Here is a 16,982-nt window from a genome sequence, read left to right as displayed (position 1 = left end):
GATTGGAATGCCCTGCCAGCATCAGTTGTAAATGCGCCTAGTTTGGGGGCGTTTAAGAGATCCGTAGATAGGTTCATGGACGAAAAGAAATTGGTTTAGGTTGGAGGGTCTGTTCTGCGCTGTAATGTTCTATGTTCTATGTTCTATGTTCTACAGGTACACAGGTCACTGAAAGTGGCAACGCAGGTGGAGAAGGTAGTCAAGAAGGCATACGGCATGCTCGCCTTCATCAGCCAGGGTATTGAGTTTAAAAATTAGCAAGCCATGTTGCAGCTTTACAGAACCTTAGTTAGGCCACACTTGGAATATAGTGTTCAATTCTGGTGTCCACACTACCAGAAGGATGCGGAGGCTTTGGAGAGGGTGCAGAAAAGATTTACCAGGATATTGCCTGGTATGGAGGGCATTAGCTATGAGGAGAGGTTGGAGAAACTTGGTTTGTTCTCACTGGAACGACGGAGGTTGAGGAGTGACCTGATAGAAGTCTACAAGATTATGAGAGGCATGGACAGAGTGGATAGTCAGAAGCTTTTTCCCAGGGTGGAAGAGTCAATTATTAGGGGGGCATAAGTTTGAGGTGCGAGGGGCAATGTTTAAAGGAGATGTATGAGGCAAGTTTTTTTACACAGAGGATGGTGGGTGCCTGGAACTCGCTGCCAGGGCAGGTAGTGGAAGCAGATACGATAGTGAGTTTTAAGGGGCGTCTGGACAAATACATAAATAGGATGGGAAGAGGGATATGGTCCCCGGGAAGGGGTTTTAATTCAGTCGGGCAGCATGGTTAGCTGAAGGGCCTGTTCCTGTGCTGTAATTTTCTTTATTCTACCACAGAAGCTGTAGAGGCCAAGTCACAATGTATTTAAGAAAGAGATTGATTTTTTAAAAAGATTTTAATGGCAGTAAGGGGTAAGGGGAGAAAGCAGGAATATGGCATTGAGATAGAGGAGCAGCCACGATCATTTTGAATTGTGGAGCAGGCTCAAAGGGGTGAATAGGCAACTCCTCGTCCTAGTTTCTATGTTCATATGTGTCCCTTGCTCATTTTTTCTACCCCATCACCCCTTTGCATCCAGAATCTGGTTCTGCCGAGAATGGGATCAGCTGCAAGTCCTTTGATTTATTTGTGCCTCCAATCAAACTACACAGAAATTTCAGACTAGTCTTCTTCTTTTAGCAATTATCAAGTGCAGGAAATAATGAACATGAGCTCTTATAGATAAATCATAGAAAAGGAAACCCCATGCCCACACCAGGAACTCTCACAGAGCAAATACATATAATCATTAAATAAACTGAAGCTTTGCTTTTCCAATAAATGATTGCATTGCATGCATGGGTCTGGTCAAAATCAGGAGCTTGACAATAAACCATGTGAGCGAGTGACGACCAAGGGCAGATTGGGTAACCCAGCACATTCAAAATGGGATAGGGCCTTATTCAGATCTGTCTCCATAATTCGATATATATTTTATGTACATTTTATTCTGTTACTCCAACAGGACCAGCAGCAGAACAGGAGCTTGAGGTACCGTCTGCCTCACTGAGTCACTCATAGTGTGTCCAAGAGGACTGCAGGGCAGCTCCAGCGAAGCCCAGAAACCAGGACTGTCCCAAGCGGGTTAAGTTTCCCATTCTCCAGTCTGCTTCAGAGTTCAGTCCAGCTTTGACACAATGTCTGATCGAGGCCTGTTGGGTTCCTGCTGCGTCTCAGGCAGGGCTTGCAGCTGCTGAGTATCAATGGGATTCTCCAGGGTGCCATAGGAAAAGGAGCCACTCAACTCTGGCTGCACTGGGCTCTTCTTATCAAATATATTCCTGAGTCCTGCAAAAAAACAGACCAGCCTTAGATCACCCCCAGAGTTCAATAAAGTGGAGGAACACAGAGGCGAGGCGGGGGGGGGGGGGGGGGGGGGGGGGGACGGGGACGGACATGTGAACATAGAAACTGGGATGAGGAGTTGCCTATTCGGCCCTGTGAGCCTGCTCCTCATTAACGCTGAGGAAATCATACGGACTCGAAGCATTAACTTTTTCTCTCTCCAGAGATGCTGCCCGACCAGCTGAGCTTTCCAGCATTTTCTCTTTTTGCATCACATGTTGGAGACCTGGGCTGAAGGGACAAGACTGAGACACTGGGGGGAATCAAAAGGATAGAGGAAAAGATTAAACAGATGGAATTCTGAGCAGGGAAAGGAAAAGGTGAACTGACAATTAAAATCCAAATTATACAAAAGGATCTTCCAGAGATATCGTCATTTCTGGGGAGTCCAGAACTAAAGGGCAGATAGGGGAGGCAGTGGCATAGTGGTATTGTCACTGGGCTAATAATCCAGAGACCCAGGCCAATGGGGACCCGGATTGAAATACAACCATGGCTGATGGTGGAATTTAACCTCAATAAAACAAAATCTGGAATTAAAAGTCTAATGATGACCATAAAACCATTGTCATAAAAACCCATCTGTTTCACTAATGCCCTTTAAAGAATGAAATCTGCCATCCTTATCTGGCCTGGTCTACATGTGGCTGCAGAGCCACAGCAAGGTGGTTGACTCTGAAATGGCCTAACAAGCCACTCTGTTGTATTCAACAGCGACAAATAAAACACACAGAAGTGACAATGGCAAACCCAACCCTGCTGACACAGCAAAGTCATCCTCACTAGCATCTGGGGGCTTGTAACAAAATTGGGAGAGCTGTCTCAGACCAAGCAACAGCCTGATATCGTCATTCTCTCAGAATCATACTTTACAGATAACATCCCAGACACCACCATTACCATCCCTGGATATGTCCTGTCCCACCGGCAGGACAGACCCAGCAGAGGTGGCGGCACAGTGATATACAGTTGGGAGGGAGTTTCCCTGGGAGTCTTCAACATCGACTCTGGACCCCATGAAGTCTCATGGCTTCAGGTTAAACATGGGCAAGGAAACTCTTACTGGTTACCACGTACCGTCCTCCTTCAGCTGATGAATCAGTTGAACAACACTTGGAGGAAGCACTGAGGAATGCAAGGGCGCAGAATGTACTCTGGGTGGGGGATTTCAACCTGCATCATCAAGAGTGGCTCGGCAGCAACACTACTGATCGAGTCCAAAAGGATATAACTGCTAGACTGCGTCTGCAGCAGGTGGTGAAGGAAGCAATAAGAGGAAAAAACATACTTGCCCTCATCCTCAACCTACCTGGCACAGCAGATGCATCTGTCCATGACGGTATGGATGGGTGTGACCACTGCACAGTCTCATCTTCACATTGAGAATAACCTCCATCGTGTTGTGTGGCACCAACACCGTGTTAAATGGGACAGATTTCGAACAGATCTAGGAACTCAAGACTGAGCATCCAAGAGGCGCTGTGGACCATCAGCAGCAGAATTGGACTCAAACACAATCTGTAACCTCATGACCCAGCATATCCTCCACTCTACCATTACCACCAAGCCAGGGGATCAACCCTGGTTCAATGGAGAGTGCAGGAGAGCGTGCCAGGAGCAGCACCAGGCATATCTAAAAATGAGGTGTCAACCTGGTGAAGCTACAACACAGGACTAGTTGTGTGTTAAACAACATAAGCAGCAAGTGATAGACAGAGCTAAACGATCCCACAACCGACGGATCAGATCTAAACTCTGCAGTCCTGCCACATTCAACTGTGAATGGCGATAGACAATTAAACGACTCATTGGAGGAGGAGGCTCCACTATCATCCCCATCCTCAATGATGGAGGAGCCCAGCACATCAGTGCAAAAGATAAGGCTGAAGCATTCACAGCAATCTTCAGCCAGAAGTGCTGAAGATCCATCTCAGCCTCTTCCAGAGTCCAGAGCATCACAGCTGACTGGCTTCAGCCGACTGAATTTACTCCATGTGATATCAAGAAAGGACTGAAAGCGCTGGATCCTGCAAAGGCTATAGATCCTGACAATACTCTAGCAATAATCCTGAAGACCTATGCTCCAGTATGTGCCGCACCCCCAGTCAAGCTAGGACAAATCCAACCAGCCAGTTATCACCCATCAATCTATTCCCGATCATCAGTAAACATAGAACATTACAGCGCAGTACAGGCCCTTCGGACCTCGATGTTGCGCCGACCAGTGAAACCAATCTAAAGCCCATCTAATCTACACTATTCCAATATCATCCATATGTTTATCCAATGACCATTTAAATGCCCTTAATGTTGGCGAGTCCACTACTGCTGCAGGCAGGGCATTCCACGCCCTTACCACTCTCTGAGTGAAGAACCTACCTCTGACATCTGTCTTATATCTATTACCCCTCAATTTAAAGCTATGTCCCCTTGTGCTAGCTATCACCATCCGAGGAAAAAGGCTCTCACTATCCACCCTATCTAATCCTCTGATCATCTTGTGTGCCTCTATTAAGTCACCTCTTAACCTTCTTCTCTCTAACGAAAACAACCTCAAGTCCCTCAGCCTTTCCTCATAAGACCTTCCCACCATACCAGGCAACATCCCAGTAAATCTCCTCTGCACTCTTTCCAATGCTTCCACATCCTTCCTATAATGCGGTGACCAGAACTGTACGCAATACTCCAAGTGCGGCCGCACCAAAGAACAAAAAGAACAAAGAACAATACAGCACAGGAACAGGCCCTTCGGCCCTCCAAGCCCGCGCCACTCCCTGGTCCAAACTAGACCATTCTTTTGTGTCCCTCCATTCCCACTCCGTTCACGTGGCTATCTAGATAAGTCTTAAACGTTCCCAGTGTGCCCGCCTCCACCACCTTGCCTGGCAGCGCATTCCAGGCCTATTATTATTATTAAACACCTCTATTATTACAAAACACCAAGAGTTTTGTACAGCTGCAACGTGACCGAAACTCAATCCCTCTACCAATAAAAGCTAACACTCCGTACGCCTTCTTAACAACCCTATCAACCTGGGTGCCAACTTTCAGGGATCTATGCACATGGACACCGAGATCTCTCTGCTCATCCACACTACCAAGTATCTTACCATTAGCCCAGTACTCTGTAATCCTGTTACTCCTTCCAAAGTGAATCATCTCACAATTTTCCACATTGAACTCCATTTGCCACCTCTCAGCCCAGCTCTGCAGCTTATCTATGTCCCTCTGTAACCTGCAACAAACTTCCGCACTGTCCACAACTCCACCGACTTTAGTGTCATCCGCAAATTTACTAACCCAGCCTTCTACGCCCTCATCCAGGTCATTTATAAAAATGACAAACAGCAGTGGCCCAAAACAGATCCTTGCGGTACACCACTAGTAACTGAACTCCAGGAACATTTCCCATCAACCACCACCCTCTGTCTTCTTACAGCTAGCCAATTTCTGATCTAAACCACTAAATCACCCTCAATCCCATGCCTCCGTATTTTCTGCAATAGCCTACCATGGGGAACCTTATCAAACGCTTTACTGAAATCCATATACACCACATCAACTGCTTTACCCTCATCCACCTCTTTGGTCACCTTCTCAAAGAACTCAATAAGGTTTGTGAGGCACGACCTACCCTTCACAAAACCGTGTTGACTATCCCTAATCAAATTATTCCTTTCTAGATTATTATAAATCCTATCTCTTATAATCCTTTCCAAAACTTTGCCCACAACAGAAGTAAGGCTCACTGGTCTATAATTACCAGGGTTGTCTCTACTCCCCTTCTTGAACAAGGGGACAACATTTGCTATCCTCCAGTCTTCTGGCACTATTCCTGTAGACAGTGACGACACAAAGATCAAAGCCAAAGGCTCTGCGATCTCCTCCCTAGCCTCCCAGAGAATCCTAGGATAGATCCCATCTGGCCCAGGGGACTTATCTATTTTCACACTTTCTAGAATTGCTAACACCTCCTCCTTATGAACCTCAATCCTGTCTAGTCCAACAGCCTGTATCTCAGTATTCTCGACAACATTGTCTTTTTCCTGCGTGAATATTGACTAAAAATATTCATTTAGTGCCTCTCCTATCTCTTCAGGCTCCACGCACAACTTCCCACTACTGTCCTTGACTGGCCCTAATCTTACCTGAGTCATTCTTTTATTCCTGACATACCTATAGAAAGCTTTAGGGTTTTCCTTGATCCTACCTGCCAAAGATTTCTCATGTCCCCTCCTGGCTCTTCTTAACTCTCTCTTCAGGTCCTTCCTGGCTAACTTGTAACTCTCAAGCGCCCTAACTGAGCCTTCACGTCTCATCTTTACATAAGTCTCCTTCTTCCTCTTCACAAGAGATTCAACTTCTTTAGTAAACCACGGTTCCCTCACTCGACCATTTCCTCCTTGCCTGACAGGTACATACTTATCAAGGACTTGTTCCTTGAACAAGCTCCACATTTCAATTGTGTCCATCCCCTGCAGTTTCCTTCCCCACCCTATGCATCCTAAATCTCTCCTAATCGCATCATAATTTCCTTTCCCCCAGCTATAACTCTTGCCCTTCGGTATATACCTATTCCTTTCCATCGCTAAAGTAAACGTAACCGAATTGTGGTCACTATCACCAAAGTGCTCCCCGACCTCCAAATCTAACACCTGGTCTAGTTCATTACCCAAAGTAATGGAAAGGGTTATAAACAGTGCTATCAAGTGGCACTTTTTGTTTAATTCATTCATGGGACATGCCCATTCTTCATTGCAAGAGGGCAGTTAAAAGTCAACTACATTGCTGTGGCTTTGGAGCCACATGTAGGCCAGACCAGGTAAGGACAGCAGATTTCCTTCCCTAAAGGACATTAATGAACCAGATGGGTTTTTCCAACAATCGACAATGATTTCACGATCCTCAGTAGATTCTTAATTCCAGATATTTTTTATTGAATTCAAATTCTACCATCTGCCGTGGCGGGATTTGAACGCAGAAACCCAGAACATTAGCTGAGTTCCTGGATTAATAGTCTAGCGATAATACAACTAGGCCATTGCCTCCCCAAATTACTTACTCAGCAATGACCTGTGCACTGATGCTGAGTTGGGGTTCCACCCCAGCTCCTGACCTCATTACAACCTTGGTCCAAACACAGACAAAAGAACTGAATTCCAGAGGTGAGGTGAGAGTGACAGCCTTGACATCAAGGCCGCATTTGACCGAGTGTGGCATCAAGGAGCCCGAGCAAAACTGGAGCCAATGGGAATCAGGGAGAAAAACCCTCCACTGGTTGGAGTCATACCTGGCACAAAGGAAGATGGGTTGTGGCGGATGGAAGTCAGTCAGCTCAGGTCTAGGACATCACTGCAGAGTTCCTCAGGTTAGTGTCCTAGATTCAATCATCTTCAGCTGCTTCATCAATGACCTGATGTGGAGTTGCCGGTGTTGGACTGGGGTAGGCACAGTAAGTAGTCTCACAACACCAGGTTAAAGTGAAGTGGGGATGTTCACTGATTACTACACAACGTTCAGCACCATTCACGACTCAGATACTGAAGTAGTCCATATCCAAATGCAGCATGTCCAATCCAGGCCTGGACTGACAAGTGGCAAGTACTCTTCGTACCACATAAACACAAGGTAATGACCAACAAGAGAGAATCTCACCACCACATCGTGACTTTCAATGGCATTACCATTGTTGAATCCTCCACTGTCAACATCCTGGGGGTTACCATTGACCAGAAACTGAACTGGACTAGCAATATAAATACTGTGGCTACCTGAGTAAGCCAAAGGCTAGAAACTCTATGGTGAGTAACTCGCCTCCTAACCCATTCCAAAGCCTGTCCGCTACTTACAAACCAGGGCAAAGCACCCTGCTTGATTGCTACCCCTTCCACAAACATTCAATTCCTCCACCACTGACGAACAGTGGCAGTCTTGTGTACATCTACAAGATGCACTGCAGAAACTCACTGAGATTCCTTAGACAGCATCTTCCAAACCCGTGGCCACTACAATCTACAAGGACAACAGCAGCAGATTCCTGGGAACCATCACTTACAAGTTCCCCTCCAAGTCATTCACCATCCTGACTTGGAAACATATCACCGTTCCTTCACTGTCGCTGTGTCAAAATCCTGGAATTTCCTCCCTAACAGCACTGTGATGTACCTATACCACATGGACTGTAGCAGTTCAGGAAGGCAGCTCAACACCACCTTCTGAATTCAACTAGGGATGGGAAATAAATGCTGGCCTAGCCAAAGGAACTCACATCCCATAAAATGAATATAAAAGGAATGAATGCACTGGTACAACAAAGTAAAAATGCAGTAATCATAGGGGGATTCAACAGTCAGAGGAGGGGAATCCCAAAGGATTCCTCACGTCAAGACCAAGGATATCAGAGGGGCTGCAGAACATTTTGAGGGGGACAAGGGAACAGCTACAATGGTGAATCAGCACCATGCCCAACTGCAATGTATTCAGGTAGGGTAAAAGAAAAGACACAGCGAGGGCAGTGCAGGCATTGGTGTAGATTCCAATATTGATCAAAGATAATGTTACAGCATTAGACAAGGATAACATACTAGCAAGTTCAAATACAGATTCTATTTATAATCAGTATTAAAGAACAGAAGACATTAGGGCGGCACGGTAGCACAGTGGTTAGCACTGCTGCTTCATAGCTCCAGGGACCTGGGTTCGATTCCCGACTTGGGTCACTGTCTGTGTGGAGTTTGCACATTCTCCTCGTGTCTGCGTGGGTTTCCTCCGGGTGCTTCGGTTTCCTCCCACAGTCCAAAGATGTGCAGGTTAGGTTGATCGGCCATGCTAAAAATTGCCCCTTAGTATCCTGAGATGTGTAGGTTAGAGGGATTAGTGGCTAAAATATGTAGGGATATGGGGGTAGGGCCTGGGTGGGATTGTGGTCGGTGCAGACTCGATGGGCCAAATGGCCTCTTTCTGCACTGTAGGGTATCTATGATATGTCATAGCACTGAATGGAAACTTTAGACTGTCAAGTGAACAGGAGATGGAAGAACAGATCAAGTACTGAAAATAGGAGAGTTCAGTTATTCCAATATAGACTGGAATAGTTAGTGTAAAGGACAAAACAGTGTGAGGAATTCCTGAGCTGTGTACAATGAGGAAGGAAGCAAGGCGAAATGGAGGCTTCAGTGAGGATGCATTTGGGAAACAGTAATTATATATCATTCCTCTTACACCTCCCGAAAGAATTTTCTCCCATTCTTTCTTTTTCTCCGACTATGTCACATCTGTTCCAATGATGCTAACACTGACAACATTGCTTTCAATGTTATCTTCCTCATTCCTCAACTGAAGATTCCTCTTCACAGTGTTTGACAGGCCCTGCAATCGTGCCCATCCCACTGTACAAAGTCCAGCCCTCACCCCTTCCCTAACACAGTAATTACCACTGTTGCCTCACAGTGCCAGGGACCCGGCTTCAATTCTGGCCTCGGGTTACACTCTTCACCAGTCTGTGTGGGTTTCATCCAGGTGCTCCGGTTTCCTCCCACACTCCAAAGATGTGTAGGTTAGGTGGATTGATAGTGGTAAGTTGCCCCTAAAGTGTCCAAAGATGTGTAACTTAGGGGGATAAATATGTGGGGTTATGAGGATAGTGTGTGGGGTGGGTCTGGGTAAGATGCTGTGTCCGAGAATCAATGTGGACTCAATGGGCCAAATGGCCTCCTTCTGCATCATAGAGATTCTATGATTTTCGACACTCTGAAGGGAGTGTTCAGAGACTATTTCCTCGGGTGAATGTAGCTGTTACTGGGGGGCATAACTATAAGGTTCATGGTGGGAGATATAGGAGGGATGTCCGAGGTAGGTTCTTTACTCAGAGAGTGTTTGGGGTGTGGAATGGACTGCCTGCAGTGATAGTGGAGTCGGACACTTTAGGAACATTTAAGCGGTTATTGGATAGGCACATGGAGCACACCAGGATGATAGGGAGTGGGATAGCTTGATCTTGGTTTCAGATAAAGCTCGGCACAACATCGTGGGCCGAAGGGCCTGTTCTGTGCTGTACTGTTCTATGTTCTATGAGTGTTCCCTCCATGTTTCTAATCCATAATCAATCATCCCCAACACCTGGTCTTTTATTAAATACAGAAAATGCTGGATAAACTCAGCATTGGTTAACATTTTGAGACGATATGAGTATTCTTTAGAGGTTTTAATCCTCTCCCTTCTCATTGTCTAGGGCCCTAGATACTCATGATGTGGAGATGCCGGTGTTGGACTCGGGTAAACACAGTAAGAAGTCTCACGACACCAGGTCAAAGTCCAACAGGTTTATTTGGTAGCAAAAGCCACTAGCTTTCGGAGCGCTGCTCCTTCATCAGGCAAGCGGGCGGCACGGTAGCACAGTGGTTAGCACTGCTGCTTCACAGCTCCAGGGACTTGGGTTCGATTCCTGGCTTGGGTCACTGTCTGTGTGAAGTTTGCACATTCTCCTCGTGTCTACGTGGGTTTCCTCCAGGTGCTCTGGTTTCCTCCCACAGTCCAAAGATGTGCGGGTTAGGTTGATTGGCCATGCTAAAATTACCCCTTAGTGTCCTGAGATGAGTAGGTTAGAGAGATTGGCGGGTAAATATGGAGGGATATGGGGGTAGGGCCTGGGTGGGACTGTGGTCGTTGCAGACTCGATGGGCCAAATGGCCTCCTTCTGCACTGTAGGGTCTCTATGATTCTGTTCACAAACAGGGCACATAAAGACGCAAACTCAATTTACAAAATAATGGTTGGAATGCGAGTCTTTACAGGTAATCAAGTCTTAAAGGTACAGACAATGTGAGTGGAGAGAGGGTTAAGCACAGGTTAAAGAGATGTGTATTGGCTTCAGACAGGACAGTTAGTGAGATTTTGCAAGCCCAGGCAAGTCGTGGGGGTTACAGATAGTGTGACATGAACCCAAGATCCCGGTTGAAGCCATCCTCATCTGTGCGGAACTTGGCTATCAGTCTCTGCTCAGCGACTCTGCGTTGTCGTGTGTCGTGAAGGCCACCTTGGAGTACGCTTACCCGAATATCAGAGGCCGAATGCCTGTGACCACTGAAGTGTTCCCCAACAGGAAGAGAACACACTTGCCTGGTGATTGTCGAGCGGTATTCGTTCATCCGTTGTCGCAGCGTCTGCATGGTCTGCCCAATGTACCATGCCTCGGGACATCCTTTCCTGCAGCGTATCAGGTAGACAACGTTGGGCGAGTTGCAAGAGTATGTACCGTGTACCTGGTGGATGGTGTTCTCACGTGAGATGATAGCATCCGTGTCGATGATCCGGCACGTCTTGCAGAGGTTGCTGTGGCAGGGTTGTGTGGTGCCGTGGTCACTGTTCTCCTGAAGGCTGCGTAGTTTGCTGCGGACAACGGTCTGTTTGAGGTTGTGCGGTTGTTTGAAGGCAAGAAGTGGGGGTGTGGGGATGGCCTTGGCGAGATGTTCGTCTTCATCAATGACATGTTGAAGGCTCCAGAGAAGATGTCGTAGCTTCTCCGCTCCGGGGAAGTACTGGACGACGAAGGGTACTCTGTCCACCGTGTCCCGTGTTTGTGTTCTGAGGAGGTCGGTGCGGTTTTTTGCTGTGGCATGTCGGAACTGTTGATCGATGAGTCGAGCGCCATATCCTGTTCTTATGAGGGCATCTTTCAGCGTCTGGAGGTGTCTCTTGCGATCCTCCTCATCTGAGCAGATCCTGTGTATATGGAGGGCTTGTCCATAGGGGATGGCTTCTTTAACATGTTTAGGGTGGAAGCTGGAGAAGTGGAGCATCATGAAGTTATCCGTGGGCTTGCGGTACAGTGAAGTGCTGAGGTGACCGTCTTTGATGGAGATGCGGCACGGTAGCACAGTGGTTAGCACTGCTGCTTCACAGCTCCAGGGACCTGGGTTCGATTCCCGGCTTGGGTCACTGTCTGTGTGGAGTTTGCACATTCTCCTCGTGTCTGCGTGGGTTTCTTCCGGGTGCTCTGGTTTCCTCCCACAGTCCAAAGATGTGCGGGTTAGGTTGATTGGCTATGCTAAAAATTGCCCTTAGTGTCCTGAGATGCGTAAGTTGGAGGGATTAGTGGGTAAATATGTAGGGATATGGGGATAGGGCCTGGGTGGGATTGTGGTTGGTGCAGACTCGATGGGCCAAATGGCCTCTTTCTGTACTGTAGGGTTTCTATGATTTCAATGCATGTGTCCAAGAATGCAACCGATTCCGGAGAGTAGTCTATGGTGAGTCTGATGGTGGGGTGGAACTTATTGATGTTATCATATAGTTGTTTCAGTGATTGTTCACCACGAGTCCAAAAGAAGAAAATGTCATCGATGTATCTAGTGTATAGCGTCGGTTGAAGGTCCTGTACGACACCGACATCTCCACATCAGAGATTACAGAGACAGGGGAAGGGCAAGGCCATGAAGAATTTCAAAACAAAAATGAAAATTTCAAAATGGAGGCATTGTTTCACTGGGAGTCAATGTAAGTTAATGATGGGTGCGAGTACAGAGGGAGGGAGCAAAGTTTTGGTGGATTAGTTCACAGAATGTAGAAGGCCGGACGGAAGTGCATTAGAATAGTCAAGTCGAGAGATAACAAGGCATGGAGAATTGCAGTAACAGATGAACTTGGGTAAGGAAGCAGGGGGCAGTGTATTGGATACGCAGTTTGTTACAGGGACTAAAGGAAACGGCTTCAATATTCCCAGTATTTAATTGGAGGAAATTTCTGCTAATCCAGTAGTGAATGCCAGACAAGCAGTGGAGGGGCCGAGAGAGATTGCGGCGTGGTAGAGTTGAGCATTGCTCGCATACTTGTGAAAACTGACACTGTGTTAAGCCCTTCAGGCATTCTTGGGGTTAAGAAATAAGAGACAACTGAATCAATAAGAAGAAAATATTGTTTACCTCGATTGAGTTCTGTGAAGTAGCAAAGAGGATTGAGGAGAGTCACCTGGTTCATGTCAGATTTTCATAGATACTTGACAAATATTTTGGTTACAAATTAAAGGGGCAGTACAGCATAGAAATGAAATTAATAAAGGTACAGAAAGCAGAGAATTGGAATGAGCATGTGTTGTTCAGACTGGAGGGAAGCACACTGAGGTGTTTATCCTCCACCCTCCCACAACCTCACTGCTTTTGATGATGACTATTAGTGATCTAGACTCTCTCAAACCCTCCCCCTGCCTCATTCTCACACATTCTCTTGCTGTGTTTTCACCATCACTTACCCGGAATTGCATCCATCATGACATATGGTTCAAATGCGGTCTTCTTCTTACTCTTTGTAATCAAAAATACACCCAGGAAAGCCATGCAGGAGCTAAGAACATGAAGATTAAAAGATGAGAGGTGGAATGATTAATACACTACTGCAACCACAACACATTATAAGACGGAACCGATTTTCCCAGAGGAACAATGGTATAAATGGGAGTAACAAAAACAGAAAATGCTGGAAAATCTCAGCAGGTCTGACAGCATCTGCAAAGAGAGAATAGAACCAATGTTTCAAGTCAGGATGACCCTTTGTCAGAGATCGAAACATTGGTTCTATTCTCTCTCCACAGATGCTGCCAGACCTGCTGAGATATTCCAGCATTTTCTGTTTTTGTTTCAGATTCCAGCATCCACAGTATTTTGCTTTGATCGAAGGTATAAATGAGGGATTGGTTCCTGAACAAAGGCCACAAATCACTCTTGGGGCGCCCAACGGTGTTAAGTGCTCTCAACTCTTGCCCTGTCAATCACTGAGGTGGTTACAGATGCCTGCACGCCTTAGCACAAGTTCCTCGATTAGTGAGAGAGAAAATACTGGAAAATCTCAGCAGGTCTGGCAGCATCTGTAAGGAGAGAAAAGAACTGACGTTTCGGGTCCAGACGACCCTTTGCCAAAGCTAAAAGGCAGAGAAAGTGGGAGATATTTATACTGCAGGGGGAGGGAATGAAAGATGAGTCATAGCCACAGAAACCAGGGAATGGCTGCTAATGGCAGCCCAGAGAGAGAATAGAAGGTGTGAATGGCCAAACGGCAGAGAAGCTGAAATCAGAGGGTAAACTGTGACAATGAAGATGTGGGGAGAGAGGGGAGATGGGCGGGAGAGAGGCAAAATTCAGAAAAAGGAGGAAAGGGGGAGAAAAGGTAAGGAAAGGGGGGACAAAATAGGGGGAAAGAGTGGCGGGGGGGGGGGGGGGGAGGAGTTTCCAGCATTTTCTCTTTTGGTTTCAGATTCCACATCCGCAGTAATTTGCTTTTATCCTCGACTAGTGTGATAGATGCAATGGAACCATCGATAATTGCCAGTTTCCTATTTAACCTTGAACTTCTGCAAGTCAGAGTACATATTAAACACAACTTAAATACATAAATACACTGAAATTACTACAGTTGTGCCAAAATCAATTAGCAGAATAAAACAGTTATTTCCAACCTATTAAAGACAGAGTGATCTGTCCAGTCATACAGAGGCGCAGCACAGAACATGTGTGCATGCGTGACATACTGGCATGATGTCGTCAAATCAAAACCGACATCGTAAAGTCGAAATGGGGTGTCAATTTCTAAATATTGAGAGTGCCGTTTGTCATAACGCCAATGTCATGAAGTCGGGGATTGCCTGTCCTCTTGTCCTCAATTTATCCATTGACTACAAGATGAGCCCATGAAGTAATTAATAACACTGGGATGCAAAATAAAGCTAAATGTGTAGACAAGGATTGCAGGTTTAAGCCAAGAGCAAGGAAAATGGTAGAGAAAAGAACTAGAACCTAAATTAGGTAGGAAGAGAAAATCAGGATGTTAAACATTGAGTATTGGAAATGAACAAGTGGAGATTAAGATGGTCGATGTTGGGGAGAGTAATTGTAGATTGGGAGGTAGGAAGTTAGAATTTAGTGTTTGTGAATTTGTAAAATGCTCAGGGATGGTGGGGGCGGGGGATGCATTGCATGGTCCCTTTAAAAGGTGGTGCATTTTGTGCTTAGAAATTTTAAAATGCAAGTACACAGAGAGCCCCAACTGAAACATTAGTATTGAAAGGCCAAGCAGCAGGGTTACCAAGACAACAGGCTTTTGAATTTTGAGATACCAAAAACCCATTAAATTTAAATCTGATGGCTTTAACAACCTAGGACCAATCCTAATGTGGGAAATATTTATATGTCATCATGGGTATAAAAGAAGGGGACAGTGGGACAAAGAGAGGAGAGCAACTGCCACCTGCCAGAGCTAACAACTCTCAACTCTCCCTCAACAGAGAGATAGAGAGAGAGAGAATCGTTGGCTCTCATAGCTTCATCTATGTCTTAGAGAAAGCACCATCTAGATCGCAAAGGTACCAAAGAAGAAAGAAGTTCCAGACAGAAGAATCAACAGAAAAGCCCAGAATATTCCAGAAGCTACAAAACCGGGTTGTAATTTAGAGTGCGACTAAATTCTATTTTGTTAATAAGTGGGAATTGTATTTATTTTATTCGAGAGTAGTTAATAGTTGGAAGGGATTTATTTGGTTTGTTAATAGTTCAGTTAATTTGCTCACTGTTAGATAAATAAATTGTCACGTGTTAATTTTAGAGAGTGTGTCAGGGATTTATCTTTATTTAACCACCAGAAGTTGCTGAAGAACAGATCACACCATTTCACACAAACTTTTTACAGATTATAGGGCGAGGTACTCCTCTTGGGGTGTTTTGGTGTTAGTTCTCGAGGGCGGTGGGGGGGGGGGGGGGGTCAATCCCTGCTTTATAACAGCAGGGAAACAAAGAAAGCACAATGTGTAAAAGTTAGCTTGATTGAAAACTGTGCTTTACACTGGAAACACTGCTCCTACGTACAGAATACAGACTATATTACACTTTCCTCTGATAACATAGGAACACAGGAATTAGGATGTGACCAATTCATAGAATCACCACAGTGCAGAGAGAGGCCATTTGGCCCATTGAATCTGCATCAACTTTCCAAAACAGCATTCCACCTAGGCCCATCCACCCTATCCCCCAGAACCTGCGCATTGAGCATGGCTAATCCACCTAACCTGCACATCTCTGGACTGTGGGAGAAAACCAGAACACCTGGAGGAAACCCACGCAGTCAAGGGGAAAATGTGCAAACTCAACACAGACAGTGACCTCCAAGGCCAGAAATGAACCCGAGTCCTGGCAATGTGAGGCAGCAGTGCTGCCTCCGTGCTGCTATTCAACACAATCATGGCTGACCCTGGGTGTAGTCTCAACTCCACTTTTAGAACATAGAACAGTACACCACAGAACAGGCCCTTCGGCCCACGATGTTGTGCCGAGCTTTATCTGAAACCAAGATCAAGCTATCCCACTCCCTATCATTCTGGTGAGCTCCATGTGCCTATCCAATAACCGCTTAAATGTTCCTAAAGTGTCTGACTCCACTATCACTGCAGGCAGTCCATTCCACACCCCAACCACTCTCTGCGTAAAGAACCTACCTCTGATATCCTTCCTGTATCTCCCACCACGAACCCTATAGTTATGCCCCCTTGTAATAGCTCCATCCACCCGAGGAAATAGTCTTTGAACATTCACTCCATCTATCCCCTTCATCATTTTATAAACCTCTATTAAGTCTCCCCTCAATCTCCTCCGCTCCAGAGAGAACAGCCCTAGCTCCCTCAACCTTTCCTCGTAAGACCTACCCTCCAAACCAGGCAGCATCCTGGTAAATCTCCTCTGCACTCTTTCCAGCGCTTCCACATCCTTCTTATAGTGAGGTGACCAGAACTGCACACAATATTCCAAATGTGGTCTCACCAAGGTCCTGTACAGTTGCAGCATAACCCCACGGCTCTTAAACTCCAACCCCCTGTTAATAAAAGCTAACACACCATAGGCCTTCTTCACAGCTCTATCCACTTGAGTGGCAACCTTCAGAGATCTGTGGATATGGACCCCAAGATCTCTCTGTTCCTCCACAGTCTTCAGAACCCTACCTTTGACCCTGTAATCCACATTTAAATTAGTCCTACCAAAATGAATCACCTCACATTTATCAGGGTTAAACTCCATCTGCCATTTTTCAGCCCAGCTTTGCATCCTATCTATGTCTCTTTGCAGTC

General features: G+C 46.0%; 1 protein-coding gene across 4 annotated transcripts in view; it reads right to left on the bottom strand.

The window, feature by feature from the left end:
* Nucleotides 1-881: 881 nt before the first annotated feature.
* Nucleotides 882-16,982, bottom strand: part of nipal3 (NIPA like domain containing 3) — a 97,301-nt gene continuing 81,200 nt past the window's right edge. For all 4 annotated transcript variants that reach the window (XM_078204083.1, XM_078204085.1, XM_078204084.1 and 1 more), the window contains 2 exons: nt 13,125-13,216; nt 882-1,822 (listed from right to left, as the gene is read on the bottom strand). In XM_078204083.1, coding sequence (XP_078060209.1) covers nt 1,653-1,822; nt 13,125-13,216 — 262 coding nt within the window. In that variant the 3' untranslated portion in view covers nt 882-1,652. The remainder of the gene's footprint in view (nt 1,823-13,124; nt 13,217-16,982) is intronic.

The sequence above is a fragment of the Mustelus asterias genome, unplaced genomic scaffold, assembly GCF_964213995.1.
Source record: "Mustelus asterias unplaced genomic scaffold, sMusAst1.hap1.1 HAP1_SCAFFOLD_259, whole genome shotgun sequence".
Taxonomy (NCBI): Eukaryota; Metazoa; Chordata; class Chondrichthyes; order Carcharhiniformes; family Triakidae; genus Mustelus; species Mustelus asterias.
Note: the sequence above shows the minus strand (reverse complement) of the source record. Positions and strands in the feature narration are given on the sequence as shown.